The sequence below is a fragment of the Lissotriton helveticus genome, chromosome 5_1 (assembly GCF_964261635.1).
Source record: "Lissotriton helveticus chromosome 5_1, aLisHel1.1, whole genome shotgun sequence".
Lineage (NCBI taxonomy): Eukaryota > Metazoa > Chordata > Amphibia > Caudata > Salamandridae > Lissotriton > Lissotriton helveticus.
This window is the reverse complement of record NC_136065.1, coordinates 1,092,904,658-1,092,925,567: the sequence shown is the minus strand read 5'-3', so window position 1 is coordinate 1,092,925,567 and position 20,910 is coordinate 1,092,904,658. Positions and strand designations below refer to the sequence as shown.

The 20,910-nt window shown below is 45.7% G+C and overlaps 1 protein-coding gene across 3 annotated transcripts in view; it reads right to left on the bottom strand.

The window, feature by feature from the left end:
• PDCD11 (programmed cell death 11) overlaps positions 1-20,910 on the bottom strand; it is a 627,216-nt gene that overhangs the window by 37,111 nt on the left and 569,195 nt on the right. For all 3 annotated transcript variants that reach the window (XM_078643694.1, XM_078643695.1, XM_078643696.1), the window contains exon 29: positions 18,118-18,298. In XM_078643694.1, coding sequence (XP_078499820.1) covers positions 18,118-18,298 — 181 coding nt within the window. The remainder of the gene's footprint in view (positions 1-18,117; positions 18,299-20,910) is intronic.

Here is a 20,910-nt window from a genome sequence, read left to right as displayed (position 1 = left end):
GGTAAATCTGAAGCAGGAGTCACAGGAGATGATTTTAGGATATGCATGAAAACAGGCCCAATCTTTATCATGGACCCCGGGCAAGGTTTTCTTCCCATTTAGCCGGTAAGGCAGTTAAGGAGATCAACAAGTGTGAACAGAGACCTCGTTCTAACCAGCGGGCTAGATGTCTGCTGTAACCAATTGTGTGCAAGGCTGTATAAATTTGTGTATAGGTGGTTCAGCACTGCCGGGCGCCAAGTGTTCTCTTATATAGCGTGTATCACTGGTATATGTTAGGAAAAGCGAGTCTAGAGTGCTATGGTTGTGCGTAAAGTCTAAATGATTTAGAATAGTGCCCGACGCAAAAAGTGCTTCAACCGCCGTGACCCCTACCTGTACACTGGGACGTAGCCACTACACTGTGGGAATCCCTGATGACGTGGGAAGGCCAAGCAGGGGGATGTTGGGTGTATAAGACGCTCACAACGCGGTATAGTGCAGAGCCGTCTTCCACTATATACAATGGCAATACACATCAGAAGAGGGACAGAAGATGGTAAGGTAGACCCGTGCAGATCACACTATGTAGTTTACCCTTGTCTAGCATGGTATTTGTGTAATTGATCTCTGTAAGGTTGCATCTGGCCAGTCAATAGGAGAACCACTGCAGCTGGCCTGCCGGGCAGTAGGTTTTAAAATTTGGCGCGCCCTACCCACCCATATCGGGTGGCAGCTGTAGTTTGGATAAACTAACCCTGCATCGCCCACTGCCCCTCGCCAAGTCAATCGGTAATTTATTTAGTAACAAAGATCCAGGCTGGAATAAGTACTGTTAAGTTTGCAAAGTGGTAAAGTAGGCGAGGCAATATAACCATCTTAGCGAAGGCTAAATGACCCGCTACAAAGAGTGGTAAAGTAACCCAGAAACTGATCTGTGATTAGGAGGATGATATCATCTTAAAAGAGATTTCCTTCCAGTAAATCCAGTGCATCCCTGTAAACCTGTACCCCCAATATATAGAAAGTCTGAGGTGCCACTTGACGCCTCGACTAAAGGTAGAAATGCCCTACTAGAAGTGCCCTCAAATGAGAAAGCATATGATTTGTCAATATTAAGACAGAGGCCGGAGTGCATCGCAAACACAGAGAACAGTCTTGCAATCTCAGCCAGGTTCATCCGTAGATGAACAATTTACTTACCTTTGGTAACGCATTATCTGGTACAGATAATATCTAGACGCAGATTCCTTACCTTTGAATTATCTTTGAATTTCACAGGCGTCGGACTGGATCCGGAAGATTTTTGTGTGAGCAGTACCCCTATCGATGGCTCCATGCAACATCGTCCGTGCCGGAAGTGACATCTGCATCACCTATATAGGCACCACCTCGGCGCACTGACATCAGTTGTTTTTCACAACTTTCCATGCCAGAGGTGTGTCCAAACTAGGGCCCTTACAGGGATGAACCTTGACCCTAGGAATCTGTCCACAGAGCTGTTAGGATGGGTGAGTCATTAAGCAATCTGAAGCTAGTTATTGTCTCTACCAGATACATTCTAAACTAAAAGGTTTTTCAGGACCGAATGGGCAAAATGCCCATCCCTGCAGACTTGACTGTCCAGGCAGTAATGTTTAGTGAACATGTGCAGGGACGCCAACGTTGCTGCCTGGCAGATGTCCAGGACTGGGACTCCACATGCTAAGGCAGTGGTTGTAGCATTAGCTCTAGTGGAATGAGCCCTTAAGGGCTCAGGATGCTGCTTCTTGGCTAATGCGCAGCAGATTTAATATAGAGAACAACTCAGCGCAAAATGTTTTATTTCTGTACACCACAAAGAGTTGGTCGTCCACCCATAACTCGTGTGCGGTCAAGGTAGTACGACAAATCTCTTTGTGGGTCCAGACAGTGGAGTTGCTCCTCTTCTTTTGAGGGATGTGGAGGATAGTAGAAACTGGGCAAGTAGACGGATTGGCCCACGTGGAATGGTGTTAGCTCTTTCAGCAAATAAGAGGCCCTACCATGAAGCAACAGTTTGTCTTGAAACACAGACAGGAATGGAGGCTTGGATGATGAGGCCTGCAGCTCACACACCCTCTGGGCAGATGTTTTTGCCACGACAGAGGCTGTTTTGATGGTGAGCAGCCAGAGGGGACAATTATGAAGAGGCTTGAAATGAGCACCGAATAAGAATGTGAGAACTTAATTAAGGTCCCAACGAAGTGCAATGAAAGGCGAAGGGAGGAACATGTTTACAGGACCGTTAAGAAACCTATTTACAATAGGGGATTTAAATAAAGAGGGTTGGTCAGGCAGCCGCAAAAAGGCAGACAAGTTAACTTTTAAAGTGCCCAGAGCAAACCATGGCTGGGCAAAGGTAAGAATAAAAAAAAAAGGACATCAGAAAGGGAAGCAGAAAGAGGGTCCATAGACTTTTCTGTACAATATAATACAAATGTCTTCCACCAGCAGTTGTATACCATTTTGGGGGAGGGACGCCTGGCTGCCAGAATAGCACAGCAGACTTCAGGAATAAGGTTGAAAGCCATCAACTGTCGCCGTTCAATCTCCACGCAAGAAGGCGTAAAGTTGTATGGTTCGGTGGAGGCCCCGCCCCTGCTATTGCGACAGAAGATCCTCCAGAAGGGGCAACCTGATCAGAGGATCGATGCTCATGCTGAGAAGCTTGGGATACCCAACACTCTGCGACCAGTCCGGAGCCATAAGGATGACTTGGGCCTGGTCTCCTTGAGAACTCTGAGCAGGAGTGGTATGGGCGGAAAGGCATCCAGGAGGCCTAAGCTCTACTTGTGACAAAAAGTTTCAGAGCGAGAGCTGCCTTGGAAACCCCAACATGCAACACTGCTGACATTGCGCTCTCCCCACTGCTGAAAGAGACCTTGCGCCTTCTACGGCAGCAGATGCCATTTGTGATCCGCTAGGCCTCGACGGCTGAGTTTGTCCGCACTGGTGTTCAGATAACCTGACAGGAGCTGAACAACCAAAGATATGCCCTGCTGTTCCAGACATTTCCAGAGAGGCAGGGCCTCTTGACAAAGGGTCCACAACCTCACCCTGCCCTGTTAGTTGCAGTATGACATGGCAGTGGTGTTTTGCATGAACACCTGAAAAAGCCTTCCCTTCATGGAGGGTAGAAAGGCTTTCAATGCCAATTGGATCACGCGGAGCACCAGCATGTTTATGTGGCGTCCCGATTCCACCGGAAACCAGAGTCCCCTGATCTCCACTTCTCCCAGATGGCTGCCCCATCCCAGGAGTGATGCATCAAATTCTCTGAACTGAGTCCGGTCCCTCTTGACCTTAATAACTTGGAGAAGGAGCAGCAGAGGCAGAAACCTGTAAAGGAGACTGGAGTCCCACAAAAGTTAGACTGTATCTCACAGAGAGCCCGGAGGTAAAAACTCCAGAGCGCAAAAGACTCAACAATTCTTAGTAACAGCAAAATGATCTCCCCCAGACTCGCCGTCTCAGCAAAGAAGCCTTAAACTACCTTTGGGTGCAGATGTCGCTTGTGAACAGCTAGATCATCTACCCTAGTATTTAGGGAGCCTACCATGTTGTTGACTGTGAGGGAAATTCCCTGAAGGTCCAGTCAGTGCTATAGTTTTAGTGCCTCCTGGCACAGCACGAAAGATCTCACATTGCCCTGCTTTTTGCAGTACCCCATGGGGTTTGTGGTTCCATCAGAACCTGAGCAGAGCTACTCTTGATGTAGGCAGGAGGTTATTGAGGCAAGCAGCTCTCAAAAATTGATGTGGTGATTTTGCTCCATTGGAGACCACAAGCCTCTGACCTCCACCTCCACAAGCTGGACACCAGGCCAGAAATGATGCATCTATCTCCATCATGACACTGGATCACGAAGGGAAATGACCTGCTGCATGCTCCATCCAAAATTGAAGGTCGTTGGCTGCCTTATCAGAAAAGTAGTTGTTGCATAAGACACTCCAACTGCTGCGCCCTTTGAAGCCGAAGATTCCAGTCCAGAACCAACATATGGCAAAGGACAGGAAGCGTCTGGAGGGCAGGTTTTTTGGCAAGAAGGAGAAAATCCATCCTTTTGTTTAAAACCCCTCACTCACCAACCTAGTGGTGACATGCTTCATCATCGGGGTCCACCCTGGCGGCCTAGCGCCACCGGGGTGTGCTACGACACCTGTACTACAGTGGAGCGGGTTGTGACTGTGGGTGTGAAAAATTAAATGTTAAAAATTGTCCTGGTTGTACTAAAAAATATGGCCATTTTGCCAGGAGGTACACAGGGGATCAGGGTAGGGTGTGCTTTTTAGGGAGCACACACCTTCTGTCCACCTGTTTTTTGGTCCTGAAGAATACCGGGCAATCGCCCTATTGGTAGAAACATGTTGACCAACCAACATAAACACATATAGAGATCCCTTGGTCGTAACTCCCCTACCAGGATCTCGCTCACTTAATTTTTAACATTGTTCAGTTGCTCCATAATAAAAATCATATTTTTGAGTACAACCAGGACAATTTTTAACATTTAATTTTTCACACCCACAGTCACAACCCGCTCCACTGTAGTACAGGTGTCGTAGCACACCCCGGTGGCGCTAGGCCGCCAGGGTGGACCCCGATGATGAAGCATGTCACCACTAGGTTGGTGAGTGAGGGGTTTTAAACAAAAGGATGAATTTTCTCCTTCTTGCCAAAAAACCTGCCCTCCAGACACGTCTGTTCTTTATCTTCAAGGGGGATACTCCTCTCTTTGTTTTGATATAATTCCTCCCAGGGGAATAGGAGTGATCTCAGGTTCACATTTGAGTGAACAAACTCCCTTACTCTCTCCTTTGATTGTAGCAAAGGACAGGAAGCACCAGCAGGACTCATGAGAACAGGAAGTCAAGAAGCCTTCGAACAGGCCGGGCCAGAATACAGGACCAATCCTGAAACATCAGGATTATATCCTGAATATTCCAGATTCGCTGTGGGGGACAGAAGAGCTGAACACCACTGTGTTTAGACTGGCCAATATAAATGGAATAGTCTGGAATGGCCAAAAGTGACATTTCAGCTCACTTATAGAGAACCTTAGGGAAAACAGTAGTGAGATGGTAGTCCAATGGTGACAAGCACACCTTCAATTCAACTGTAAGTTTTTGAGGTAAGGTAATACAGGTACCCTTATCCTACAAAGGTGGGATGTGACCACCTTCATCATCTTCATAAATATCCAGAGAAGGTTGAGATGAGACTGAAAGGCAAGATAGCCAACTGAAAGTTTCCATCGCCACAACAAAGTGGAGGAAGCGTCTGTTGGACTGCAAGGTGGATATAAGAAAGTATGCATTCGGTAAGCCCAAGGCCATCCTCCAATCCCCATAATCTAGGGTGGCAAGTACCCACTCAAGAGTGAACATCTTGAATTTGCCCTTCCAAAGGAAAATGTTCACGACCCGAAGGTCAAAAGAATTCGCTTAAACTCACCTTTCATGAGCACGAGGAAATAAAAAGAGGAGCACCCTTTGCCCCTCTCTATTGCCCTTATGGCTCACAATGACCATCTCTTTGGCAAGGATGGAGACTGAATCTCTTGTCAAGAGACATGTTCTAGAACACCTAAAGGGGGATCAAAGTGGCTTGGGAACAGCAGCACGTGAAGAGGAAGAAAAGGATTGATCTTGCTGGTGGCCCAATAAGCAGGCCACTGTAATGGCTATACCTGCTCCAATGCTGAATCTGAGTTGCCTCAAAACAGCCTTGATCCATCAAAAGGCATATCCATAAGAGATGCCTGCAGGTTTTCAGAAAAACCTGTGGTGTGCATCCAGGCGTGACTGCAAATCACTACACTACTGCACACAGTATAGTTCACACAGTCTGTGGTGTAGAGAACTACCTGAAAAATGTTCTTGGCACATCCTGTTTGTTGTGGACAGTCATGGTGAAGGTCTTTCAGAATTCCTGAAGAAGAGCGGGCCATATCGTACTTGCAATATTCCCGATGGCCTTAATGTATCTTCCCAATGAGCAAACAGCCTATAGGGACCAAGGTACCAAAGTGGCACAAGAGAACACTATCTTTACAAGCATATCAATGAGTTTAAATTCTCTGTCAGGTAGATCAGTAGGGAAGGCATTCAGGGTTCACTTTACTGGCTGAAAAACTATAAGGCTTTCTGGCAAGGGGTGCTGCATCAAAATGGCCACTTGACCGAGAGCAGGCCTAAGTCGCATAGCGATCGGGTGACTTAACTGCAATGCGGCACAATGTTTCGACCTCATTGTAATCAGGGTTTCCAGTCACTGTTAACGAATGGTAGATAAAGCACTCCCAGTGAAGGGCCAGGTTACACGATTTCTGCAAGCACATTTACTTCAGTTTCCACAATTGGCAACGTTAGTTCTAACATCTCTGCAGACGAACACTACAAAGAAGGTGCTTTCCTCAGTAGCTGACCCCAATGGGAGTCTAATTCAGTCTCTGGTCGGTTATCGAGGCCCTAGCATTCTGAAAGTCAAAATACAGGGCACCATCAGTATAGTTAGTAAGAAATTATCATCCTCATTATGAAAAGCATTCTGAAGATCTAGTATCACATCTGAATCTGAACCAAACAAGTCTTCAAGGTACTAAAAAGACTTATGTTGATGTAAAGCCACTGCCTGTGAATCCTCATGGGCAATGCTGCAGGGATCTTGTAACGATACACTGTCCAAGAACTAGCTGAACTCATCTACTGTTCAAAGATCAGCATCTGGGTCAAATCTGATACCCAGTGCAGGAGCCAGACAAAAATGGCATGGTCTTTGGTAAAGGAGTGGAGGAATGGCTAGGTGCCAGCAGAAGACTGGGCGGAGGATTAACAGGGTCTGTCAGTGTTAGAGAAGGTCCCACTGGTGGAAGTCAACTGTAATCCTTAGTTAATGCATGGGACTCAATGGTGCTCCAGGGAGACATGGAATTGCCCAAAACCATTGCCTCCTTGAAGGTCTGTCCCTGCTGTGGAGTTGATGACAGGCCAGGGAAATTGAGGTTCATGGGCTCCAGCTAGGGAATCTGTTCAGTCTTTGACGACTGTTAGAGTCAGGCATTTGATTGTGGAGGGTGTGATCTCTCTCTGGCATGGAAGCAACAGAGAGGACTCCCATCTGGCCTTCTTGTGACTCACGGCCCACAGCTCCGGATAGTCAATGAAGAAGTGGGTGAGCTGGCAGCCAGGCACAGGAGAGGGTGACATCTTCAGTGTTCTACAACATTGTACAGGCCACTGAGGTGCGGGTCATCCGCCAGGCACTCTAGTACCAGCTAACCTACACAAACATACATATCACAGTTAAAGGTTTGTTATGATTGAGCCATGCGCCTCTGGCCATGACCTGGACCCAACCCGCCTCAGGCAGCTGACCCTAATGTGCAACGTCTCTGGCCACAAATCCTGAGCATAGTGTGCCTTGCAGCGTGCCTGCCTGTGCATACTAATAGGGTCTTCTCAACCACATCTTTTTCTTTATTTAAATGAAAAAAAAACACATTTTTAACAAAATTACGCCTTTTTTTTTTTTACAGAAAAATGGCAGCTGTGTAACCGCAATTTTCTTGGAATGTTTGGTTTTACCACAGCAAACACTTGTTTTGTAGCCATTTACCACACTTCTGAGCGCCCATCAAACACCCCTCTGGGGTTAGGCACTTCATATAGCCTCACTTACTTTGTTACTGTATTTATTTCCCCAAAATGTAAAATTTTGACAATCATGATTTTCAGAAACTAAAGATTGATACCCTTACTCAGCCTATCATGTTTGCCGACAAATTCAAATGTGGCTGCAGGAAATCCCGATTTTTTAAATCACAATTTTAAATTACCCAAACATGCATAAATGTTTATCCTTTAGTCCACCAGACACCTTTTCCAAACATTAGTATCTGTAAAACTACGGAATGGATGTTCATTAAACCATGAAAAGCACACTTTCTCAGCAATAGCTGCTGCTACCGGGGAGTAGTGGTGAGGGCGTGGGGGGGGGGGGGGGGGGATGATAAACAATCATTTACAATGCAACGGTTTCGCCTTTGCAAAAGTTAGAGCTATTGGCATTGTAAATGTCACATTTTTTTATTTATGTGTTGGTTTTGAAAACAGATAAATAAATGGCATTGTAATTTACATTGCCAACAGCTTAATCTCTCGCAAATGTAAGACCTATTGTACCCTACTGGACGAGCTCAGCAGACAGCAATTACTACCACACACACACACCCAGAGCCAGCCACACTCACCCAAAGCCAGCCACACACACACACCCAGAGGCACACCCACACACCCAGAGGCACACCCACACACCCAGAGCCCCACACACACACACAGCCAGAGCCACACACACACACACCCAGAGCCACACACACACACCCCCAGAGCCACACACACACCCCCCCAGAGCCACACACACACACACACACCTAGAGCAACACACACACACACCTAGAGCAACACACACACACACCTAGAGCAACACACACACACACCCAGAGCCACACACACCCACATACCCAGAGCCACACACACCACCCACACACACACCCACACACCCAGAGCCATACACACACACACCCAGAGCCACACACACCCACACACCCAGAGCCATACACACACACCCAGAGCCACACACACACACCCAGAGCCATACACAAACACACACCCAGAGCCATACACAAACACACACCCAGAGCCACACACAAACACACACCCAGAGCCACACACAAACACACACCCAGAGCCACACACACACCCAGAGCCACACACACACACCCAGAGCCACACACACACACACACACCCAGAGCCACACACACACACACACACCCAGAGCCACACATACACACCCCCAGAGCCACACACACACACCCAGAGCCACACACACACACACACCCAGAGCCACACACACACACACACCCAGAGCCACACACACACACACACACACACCCAGAGCCACACACACACACACCCAGAGCCACACACACACACACACACCCAGAGCCACACACACCCACACACCCAGAGCCACACACACACACACACCTAGGAGAGCAGGCACAGCGAGGGGGCACGGAAGCAAGCGCAGCGAGGGGGCAGGGAAGCAAGCGCAGCCAGGGGGCAGGGAAGCAAGCGCAGCCAGGGAAGCAAGCGCAGCCAGGGAAGCAAGCGCAGCCAGGGGGCAGGGAAGCAAGCGCAGCCAGGGGGCAGGGAAGCAAGCGCAGCCAGGGGGCAGGGAAGCAAGCGCAGCCAGGGGGCAGGGAAGCAAGCGCAGCCAGGGGGCAGGGAAGCAAGCGCAGCCAGGGGGCAGGGAAGCAAGCGCAGCCAGGGGGCAGGGAAGCAAGCGCAGCCAGGGGGCAGGGAAGCAAGCGCAGCCAGGGGGCAGGGAAGCAAGCACAGCCAGGGGGCAGGGAAGCAAGCACAGCCAGGGGGCAGGGAAGCAAGCACAGCCAGGGGGCAGGGAAGCAAGCACAGCCAGCGTACCTGTATCCGGTGCAGCCATCCTTCTGCTCTCTTGAACCATGCCCTCGAGTTGAGGAAGTGTAGGTCGTGTAAAGTCCCGCTTCCATGCTTGGCTCTTGAATCTAGGATTTTCTAATTTATATTTTTGAACCGGCTTGAAGGTTGTCTGCCTACGTATTAATGATTTTAAGATTCTGCCCGGTGGAACTCGTGTTTCAGACTCATCACTTGGTCTCCACTGGAGCCCTGTATACGAAAACCTATACGTTTAGGCCTTGACTCTCCTTGAGCATCAGTGGCACATTTCTGGCACTGGCTGATCTCTGTTGCCTGTTTCTGTGATTCACAGCTAGATTTTTTTCTGTTGTCAATAAATATTTTCAGACTTTGAATTAGCATGCGGACATATCTTTAACAAGAGCATTATAAAGCTGCTCACAAAGGAAACTGCAATTATACCTGGATTGCAAACACTTCTATTTTCATAGTGGAAACTGCAGAACACAAATACCTGCAGGTGTGTTACGTAAGAGCCCCACAATGTGAGATGTGCTTTGTCACAAAGCCTAGGAGCCCGTGACAAACTCTCTTCATTCATTCCTACACCTGTCTTTGTCTGCCACAACAAAGGAGAGGCCATTCAAGCACCAGCACAGTCACAAGGTGTGCTGAAGCAGGCTACGATTGGAAGACACGTGATCACTGCAGAATCCACACCTGCAGCCCGCGTCTGTTTACAACTAGACAGGATACGACAGGGCTGTGGGAAAGCAATACTACGGGGTACACTTCTATCAGCCGGGGTGTGAGGGCCCACTCTGGATACTAGCCAGCAGTGAAGCCAGAGTCAAGGCTGGTTTGGCAATGCATCAATATCACACCAGCCAATGCTCTGCATGGGTTACAACAGCTAACTAGTTCAGACGTCAAAGCTGTCAAGTGCTGTATAGGAATCTTCTGTCATCAGAAGAATGAATGAATGAAAGCCAGGTTGGTAAAGCAAAGCCCCAATCCTGAAGGGAATCCTGGCACTGATAAAGACAGGGACCGAAAAGCTAGGTGCTAAATGGAGAGCGAGGCTGTAAAAAACAGGTTAAGTAATTTACCAAAATGTTCGATGAGTAAACTGGGCACTAAGAGTAATAAAACAAGCATTGGTAAGCCAATAGGCGAAACCTATTCGCGTTGTCATTTCGTTTTTTAAAGATGTACAGCAATGTGGACTGCCGTGCAATGTGACTCAAAGTAAATGAAAGCAAAGCGCCAAGGTGAGCCCAGCGTGGACTGCGTCATGGCACTTTTTCGTTTACATTAATCCATGTTGCACAGCCGCCCAAGCTGCAGTACAACATCTTTAAAAATATTGACAACTCCAAAAGGTCTCACATAAGCGAAACCAGTTGGCTTTGCCAATGCTTGTGTTTTAATCTCTTGAAAACGGTATCACCACGCAGCTAAAGCCGCTTATCAGTTGGCTTTTGCAATGGCTAATTCTTCATTAAACCAAGGAGTGGTGTGTTGAATTAGTAACTCCGGTTCAGGTTTGATAAGTGCTGTTAGATCTAAGGCCGTAGAGATACAAGCAGAAAACCCACTTCAGCATTTAGGGATATAGTTGTATCACGCAGGAAGAGACTTGGAAAGAGGTGAGGGGGAATCTAAAGCAAAGGGTGACCTCTACAAGAAGAGAAAACCTCCTTTCCGACCCGGACAGGAGCAGGGAATGGCTTTAACATACATTCTATCTGGGTTTGTGAGTAGTGGCACTATGACCGTCCGTTTATTTTGAGGTGCATTAGCAGGTTAAATATTTGCTTGTAGAATCCAATGAAGATCTTATCAGTAAAAGAAGTGACGGGCTTCATACCTATTGAAGGTAAATGCTTTAGCTCCTGTAAAGAAACTAAACATTCTAAAATGATTTATATTGGGTCTGTGGCCAGCCACATGAGTGCAGCGTGTAATCAAGCTAAACGAAGTTATAACGGCCTATGTAAGATTAGCCCCATTTTTGTGCCACGACAAACTACCCCTTCATTAAACTCATAAAAGATGTAGCTTTTTACGGTCTCTTAGCACAACAGGAAAAATTAGGTCTGTAAAATAACGCCACTAAAAAAGGTGTGTAGGCACACTAGGGCAATCGATCTGCATAAACTGGATAGAACAGCATGTGGTCAAGTACAAACAAACATTGGATGCTTGAAAAGCTTGGAGTGTCTTGAAAAGCTGGGAGTGTAAATGTGGTGTGTGAACAACTCTCACAGGCAATTAATGATAAACTAACAACCTACGCACACCAACTACTTTATAACCAGCTGGCACTCTGCAAACAAAAGGAATAGACCTGTTGTGGTCATCAGAGGTTGAGTAACAAGGTCATGAGTCATCAGCCAGGGGTACATATGTGCTAAGCACAACAGGTGCTGCGCCGAGCTGAGCTCTCCTCCTGGCAGCCCCACTGCATGCCTGTCCAGTCCTTGTGATACTAAGCACGCTTTCTTCTTGCTCCTGATTCCCGACGAAACCTGTTGACCTATCCACTTTCTTCATCCACATATCGAGGCCTACTAGGTTTTGAGCCTAGCTGTCTCAGACTAGGGCCTCTGTTAGGAGGGCTGTCTGGTCAGAGAGCTACTTAATAGGCATCCGGGTTTATTCCTCCTTTACAAGCTACCAACAACCTCGCTGCATGGGCGGAAGTCAAGAAGCATCATTCACTTTTTCCTTTGTGCTCACCACACCGATTAGGATATTAATTGCTCAAGGGGCTTCCCAGATGTCAGTGATCCGCTCCTTTATACCCCAATCGGATCTATTGGGAGCGCCCAACTGCTGCAGGCTGAATGTGGAAAGGTGAAAGTAGAATGAAGAGTTCTTCTTTGTGCAGAGTGACTCCATTGTGGATCTTAGGAACCATCGTGTAAAGCAGCTCATCCTTGCACTTATATAATTCAACTGGCACCAGAGTGAAAGAAAACAAGATGGCACTTAATTTAGCTTGCCCGATGTCAGAGTATTCTGCTGCTCAACACTTTGCCAAGGAGTTTAAAAGTGTGCGCAACAAACGCTGAAAGCCCCGTTTTCTAAGCAGCATCGAGAGGGACTGTGTGTGACTGCAGAGTCTGAATACAGACACTCTGTTGTTGTTGAATTAACAGCCGTGCAGCTGCAGGGCTGCTCACAGTGCTTTCCCAAGTCTGTGGCTGTTGTAATCATACTTCTTTCCTTACAACTCTAGCTGCATACCTCTTCCATGTTTACTGTGTCACGTCACATAATTCCATCCTGGAATGTCCCGATGGTATTTATGTGACGTCACACATTCCGTTGGTCATTCAGCTGCCATGACCTGATGTTCGTACATGCGTTAGCCGGTTCCTTGTGGACCTTATAGTTAGTCTTAATAAATAATTATATCTTATCTATTGTGTCGGTCTCTCACTACAACAGTGGCCAGCGTGAGGGGGAAAAAGACGCCTTTGAGTCGGGTCCCTGATCGTTCTGTTCTAAAAGGCCCAAGTATTCATTCACTGGTTTCTTGAGTTCTTCGTTAAAACTGAACGTAAGTGTGTGTGTTAATTTCCGCCTTGGAAAATCGTCGGCAAGGCCCGAAACTTTAAAAATAAAATAAACAAGCAATGAAAAGTGCTCGTAACACTAAAAGAAACGTGGGGAACGTGAAAGGGTGTACTCGGAATCGCCGAGGTTAATGGTGGGGAAAGGAGAAATGAAGTCCTGGCAACAAAAAATGCCCAAAAAGGCATGACGACAAAAGGGGCGGGACTTAAAAAAAGACCCAGAAATGGCCCCGAATCGCGTCAAGGCGGGCCCTGAACTGAGTGACGCTCCTCTCCTCCAATGGCTGGTCAGCATTTACGAAGCCAGCCAATGGAGAAGAGGGGCGTGTTCAGGCCCCCATACTACACACATAAAATTTCGGCTCCGCCCACTGCTTACGCAGTGCGACTGTAGCCTCAACCTAAAAAGAAAAGGGGGTAACTAAATTAAGAAAAAACCCACTCACCTTCCCGGCGGATAGCTCTCCTCCGTCCTATTTGCCCACGATGCACGCAGGAACAGGAAGCACCCAGGCTCCCTCCCCTAAGCCAATCAATCCTGCAATGCAGCACGGTGATTGGTCTGAGTGCTCTGGTTCGGCACTCAGACGGGGACTGGGAGGCTCTGCATGTTCCTCACCAGGCTGTGTAATGCAGCCTGGTGGGTAACATGCACAGTGCGCATGGCTGTCTGGCCGGTCCAAGACGGCCGGCTAAACAGTCATGCATACTTTAGAGTGTGCTCTCAACTCCTCCCCGTGCTCTGCAGCTGGCACACCCCGCCTGCACCATTTCAGCGCACCACAATAGTGAAAACTAAAGTTGATAATAACATTTTTTCCATGGAGTTTTATATAGCGTGAACTTGACACAGTTTCAGGTATCAGAGCGCTTTACATAGCACCAGTTGCATTATTGTATTGTATTGTAATTGCATTTATATAGCGCTTACTACCCCTGACGAGGCGTCGAAGCGCTTTTTCGCGAGTAGCACGCTACTCCGGAACCCATAGAGGATTAGCGTGAACTAGTACAGTGAAACATGCAAGTACATTTTAAGTGGTGGATAGGTTAGTCAGTTATTTGGATTTGGAATGATAGCAGAAGGATAGAGGAGGACAAAGGTTTGTATTTATATAGCGCTTGTTGGGGCACGCTATTCAGGAAGCCTACAAAGGATTAGTGGTGAATTAATATGGTGAAATATGAAGTAATTTCCGTGGTGGATATTAGTCAGTTACTTGGAGTGAGAAGGATAGCGGAGGGATAAAAGGGGAAGAAAGATTTGCATTCATATAGCACGTTACCCCTGATGGGTGTTGAAGCGCGTTTCTGGCGATTAGCACGCCACTCCGGAACCCATAAAGGATTACTGTTGAAAATTAGTATAGTAAAAAAAATATGAAGTAATTTGAGTAGTGGATGTTATAGAGTTATTTGGGTAGTATATTAGTATAGTTTAATATGGAATTTGAGAAGTGAACATGTTAGTTTGTTAATTTCGATTGAAAAGGATAGTGGAGGGATGAAAGAGTGAAAGATGTTTTTAGGTCTTAGCAGTAGGAGGAGGCATTTGGATGAGTAAAAGGGAGTTTTGGGTATTGCTAAATGAGAAAAAGGGCAGCATTTCTGGCCCTAGTCCAGACCAGTCTCTAACAGGCTCGAACAGGCAACTGCCCTTGTCCTCTCTGCCCTTAGCCTCGACGCATGGGCTGAGCCGCCCTAAGCCTGGCCTTTTTCATAGCCCTAGTAATCAGGTGACCCCTTCAGCCAATGGGAACCCTAGCCCTAACACTATCCAATCACAACACTAGCCCTAAAATCTAGAACCAATAGGAGACCAGGACCTTACAGCCAATTTTAGCCCTAGTCCAAGCACCCAATCAGTTCAAAAACCCTGATCTCTACGTCCAATAAAGGCCCTAGCCCTACCAGTAGACTCAAAAACAAGTCCATGCAGCCAATGGCACAGGTAGCCCTAGTCCCAGAATCACAGAATGTTCAGCATCATTGCCGAGACTCAAAATGAGTTCCCCAGATTTGGGGTCTACTGCCCTAGCCGTTAGGCCAACCGGTGGTGCGACGCTCTTCCGCCTTAGCGGAGTACTGCCACTGTTTGAGTAAAGATCTACTTTGATGCCAAGTCTGTCGAAGTATGTTCAGCGTACTTTGCTGTAGCTACGGATAAAATATCCTATTGGGAACTAAAATAGAAAAAACATTGCTCTGACCCCCCCCCCCCATCCTCCCCCCGCCCCCCCTTTAACTTTCTCTCTCATCATGCATAAGTATTTGCACTGGCAATGTGTGTCTGTTAAAGGTTGACACCTCAAATCCAAACAAATCTCATTAACCTCAACAACCGAAACAAAGAATAATCTTCAGGAGACAGGGGAAACTGAGTTCAGTAGGACGTCTAAGAGCATATCAAATGTTATACAGATTGGTCACATCAACTTGGGGAGAAGGAATTTGAAGCAGAGATCATAAAACAAGTGCAGTAGCACTAAAAACCGGAATTACCTTAAGACATTTTTCTCCAAACTTGACTCAGAAACCATTAAACAGACACCAAAATGTGTAGCTTGAATGCCTTTCCATTATTCGGTTCCTTTTCTTGGTTTGGGCAAAATTCCTTCAGCTGTTTGAAGTCGAAGGTAAAACCGGAGTGTTCAGTGCGCATGCCAACGTACATTTGCAAATAGTTTGCGATTTGAAAGATAATGGACACAATGGCACATGCAACACTGTTTGCACAGGATTATCCCCTATTTGTTTGTAAATACCGGCAGATAAACAGCGAAATGAAAAAAAAGCAGCACACGGAAGTGCAGATAAGCCAGCCATCTTATGCATCTCTCTCCAAAGTCTCACAAGCTAAGGGGAGAGAAAAATCAACAAGGCTATAAAGCCTCCAACACCTGGGTACTAGCCAAAACGAAGGAAGCTCTGCTCTACACCCCCCCCCGTGCCCAAGGGGTGTAGAGCCAATAGCCTCAACGGCCTTATCTAAGGGCTGTGGAGGGGTACAGTGTGCACATACAATGCAACTTTTCACAAGAACGGCTTTGCTGCACCAGTGTGGGCCCTTGACTTCCCCACCCAATAGGTATTTTGTGGGCCACAGAGGAGCAGGTATAGGCAGCTGATATCTGCACCATATTTGCAATTGGGAGATTTCAAACAAAAGAACAAGGGGATTGTGTGGTTAAGAAAAAATAACCCATTGAACCCTAGGCACACTACCACTACTACCATGACCCCCAGCATTACTACAACCAACACAACCAATACCACCACCGTTTACCCACTACTACACCATTAACACCCCTACCTTCACTTCTACTACCGTGATTACTGTAGATACCGCTATTAGAGCCACCATGATAACCACCTCCACAACCATATTCACCACATTACTTCCACCATTACTAATACCATCATAACCACCACTATTACCACAATCTTTATCATCATCATCATGACCAGCCTTTCCATCACCACCACCACCATTAAAGTAATTACCATCACTACAGCAGTACTGTCTGCTTCAGAATCAGGGACAGAAAAGCGTAGGCTTGAATGTGATATTTCACACATCCTTGAGTTCAGGATAAAACCAAACAACTTTATATGGACAGCTCTCCCTTTTCATATCCCAAGCAAATGCTTTCTTTCATTTTTCCCTGAGCTAATAAGAAGTGACCAGAGGAGAAGAAGAATCAAAGATGATTTAGCTTCAGGCAATAGTGGACCATACAATTTTCAGTAAAGCCCAACAGTACCTCAGGTGATTAATGTCTAACTGATGCCATGGAAGGATATGTTGCTTGGTGCCTGACTACTAATACAGGGAAATCAACGGCCACGCTGCAATTGCCACCATAGGCACTGTATATTGTTTGAGCTCTCTCCCCCTTTACCAAACCCCTCAGGACAGTGCCTCCAGAATGGAAGCGGACAATCATGATACTGATCAGTGATCCATGATCCACTTCGTAAATGCCATCAGGAGATACAGAAGTACCAGCAACGGTATTTATAGACATTCATGCATCACCTGCAGAGTAACGGCTCTCATTACCTCTGCATCCTTCTCATAGGGCATACTGCACCTTACAATGAGGAGATTCATTACCTTTTAGCTTTCTATACCACTTATGAACTTGTCTAGACTGCAAAAACAACACTACAAAACTGTCAGCCAGATTCATTTTAATACAGACTAAGAAACATTAACCAGTTTAGATTCTAAAATACAAAATGGATGGGACACAGGAGTAAAAACCACATTGTCTGCTGCCTCCTATATGTTTGAACCTAATTATTAAATCGTTCACCCCTTTCCCAATACTGCAATATGATGCTGGAAGAAAAATACTGAATGTACTGCATTTCCTGAACAAGAAACCCCCTACTAAGCATTCAAGAGCAGCCGCCAAAGCTAGGCAATAGTTAAAACCAGGAAAACAATAAATAAATTTTAAAAAAACATTGCCCTACACTGCAAGTGTACAAATTCAATTTGATACCAGCAAGTAGTACAGTAGAAACAACTGTAACAAGTGCTGACAACTTTGGCATTAGTAAAAAAAATCAAAATTATTTAATCCAATGACATTTTGAAAAACAATTTAACAAACGATATGATAGAACCTAGAGTCCTTTTCTTTCATGGGAGCAACATGAATTAGTTTAACAGGCTGTATATAAGAGAATCTATTAGAACTGAACACTGTCCACAAAAGGTAGTAACCAGCATATATAGTAATGCGACATATGCTGTTGTTTTCGACTCAAGCTTTTAAAAAGAGCTATATAGGCCCTTGAAGAGGTAGGAAAATGTACACTTAAATAACATAACACAAAGCAGAAGGTTACAGTTCCGCACAAATGTATGAGGAAAAAAGAAATCTTTAGGATGTACTGCACAACGTCATTTGAAGAGCGAGGAGAAACAAAGGCATGCAATCAGAAAACTGAAAAACATTTTTCTGATCCGTGACATGGGGGCAACAATACTCCGCTAGTAGCTGAGGGTTGGCACAGAAGAAACGGGAGGGACAACTTGCATATATTTATCAAACAATACCTGTTCACTCTCTGAATTTTCTCTTTTTAATTTCTCTTTTGGCTGTTTGGCTAGCTCCCGCATTTTCTTTTCACTCATCGTCTTGCGAAGAGGTAGGCCAAGAGACTCTGGGATCACATCAGGCTTCTCAGTGTGTTTATGGAGAAGGGATAGGGCAACATGTTCCGCACTAGAATCAATACTGTGGAAAGATACAGAATATACAGCTGCTAATAATATCCTTTTTCTGGCAAGGTCAACATTATTAGTTCCAACCAAATCCCTAACCCCCCCCCCACCCCGATTTGCATCTTTCCCATATTTATAATTTCCTGCAAGTCATTGGCTCTCAAAAGGGGCAAAAGAAGGATTACTATCAAATGACGTCACAATTGGGTCTGGTACTGAAGACAGATCATACTGGTGACAGAGATACTGCCCGGTGATCTGTGGGCAATCTTTTATTTTGGGGGTATTCACAATAAGAAATAATTAAAAATGAAAATTACTGTGTTGTTTAGACAGTGCTCGCCATAAAATAAATCAGCTCATGACAATTAACCACCAGGTTAACAATGATTGATATTTATCATTTCATTAAGCAGAGAAACATCAGAAAAAATGAGTTGTTCATTCGGCCCTGCCAAGATGTGAATCTGTGACCGACAGACACACACACACAGGCACCATGAGTACAACCAAATGTACCATCCAACCAGAGATGGACCGTAATACAGAATGTGACTGTCAGGAGAATGGACATGCAACAACTGTAGCTTCTTTTGCATGTTTTCCGAGTGTGGAACCCTCTAAGTCCACTGAAAGGAAAGGTAACCCAACATGTTGGGTAAGGTGCAGACATGAATGTTAGAAGGGTGGTGCTCCACATCTGGCGCTGTAACCAAGCCTGCCTATCCCTTATGGTGTTCACTTTTTAAGGAACTTAGGTAGACCGACTGAGGTTTTAAAGACAATGCTTCAGCGAACTGGCGATTACCAAATAATGAGGTCCAAAGCGCAGCAGAGGCTTTCAAACAAGGATGTTCATTTTGATGCACTATAGACACTAGATGAAGCCTGAGCTAATTAAATGAAATGCACCCAGACAGACTACTTTGAGCTTTCCAGCAGCTGGGTTCTGTGCAAGCCGCATGCTCCTACTATCCAGACTCAATTGAAGTTCAACTTCTAGAGTGGTACATAGGATGAACTTATCCAAGTCGGAGCACAGAAGCATCAGCGCACTCTTCGATGGTTAAACAGCATCCGGACTCTAGAATTATTTGGGCGCAGAGGCAGCTGTAACAGCACACAAGTACCAGTACACTTTGTTATACTGAGCTAGGTAGATTTAAGATAGTATAGTTCAGCATAAGCTTTACACACAGAATTAACTCGAAAATTACAGGAAGCTTTAAAAGATAACTAAACCAACAGTTATGAGAATTGAGGAATACCTGGAAGATACATCCTCCACTCCAAATCAAGATCATTCTCCTCCAAGTGCCCTTCTCATGATCTGATTGAGGCCAGGTCTCTCCTACCCTTATGTCCCTGCTGCGCCTGCTAACTTAAATCCAAGGTTGGGGTGAGATTCTTTTTGAAGGCCAGTGGTGACCTTCAAAAACCGTCTTCCATTGGCTTCAGCCCCTTGGGAAATGCCCAATAAGTAAAATGGCCAGTCGTGCCCTGGATGCACCTACTTATAAACCAAACAATACCCTGCTATTCTAATGAAGCTCCAAACAGCCTCCATATCACAGGATTTGAGAAATATTTCAAAGACATTTTCAGTTATGTGTGTTAAGTAACCCAACAGGACCAAGTATACAAAGAAAACGATCAAGTCAGCTACTCATTCTTGGGCTTTCACAAACCCTCAAATATTTATCCAAATTATTCCCAACTGAGGGTTTCACACTGCTAAGTGCTAAACCCCCAGAAAAAAGGCACCCACTGTTGTTAAAACCATGTATAAAAGTAACCCAGCATTATTTTGTGGTGAAACCTGGAACCATACGAGCCACCTAGCTGACAGCAAGGTCACCAAGTGACAAGTTCATGTGTCTACAGTGCACTGCCACCACTACGTCAATGTAAGTAGAACTAGGACCTGAATATGCCTCTCTTTTCCAAACAGGTGCTAATTAGCACACCAGATCCTGACGTTTGGCTCATAAGGCAATTCCTCCAACTCCAAAACAGTATGTTGTGAATATGTATTGGCATGATATTTTTCCTCTTCACTTTACAGAGATATAACACATCTTTGTCCTTTCCCTCTTTTACCAACAACGGTGTCACGACCAGAAAATAATTTGAAAACACCTAAATTAAAATTTCTTTATTAAATGTGTGTTCAATGTTATGTGTTAGTGAGTCTAGTGTGTTTTCTGTAAATTTTTATCCCACTTTAAGCACTGGAATGCAGCTATAGTATATCACCTGTAACCACTGGACATTTTAGCTATGGATATGGAAAGATAGACTACCAGAATTTTTTTTTGTCTTATTTCCTTTACAGGTTGATCAACAGACAAACGTCTTTTTTTTGCTAGGTACATTTACTTTCACCTGCACTATATTTTTTCCTCACTTTTATTAGAAAATTCTAGTATTAGTTAGAGAAACGTGAGTAAGGTGGGGATTTGTGCACCCCGTCCTGAAGAAGGTGCATTTGGCACCGAAACATGCCGACGCACACAAAAAGGAGGTAACGCACATTGTCAGCGAAGTGACCTCCCACCCCAATTTTTAACAGCACCAGCCCGGAGGCTTATTAAACATTTTTTAGTCACCCCACGAGCCAGGTTC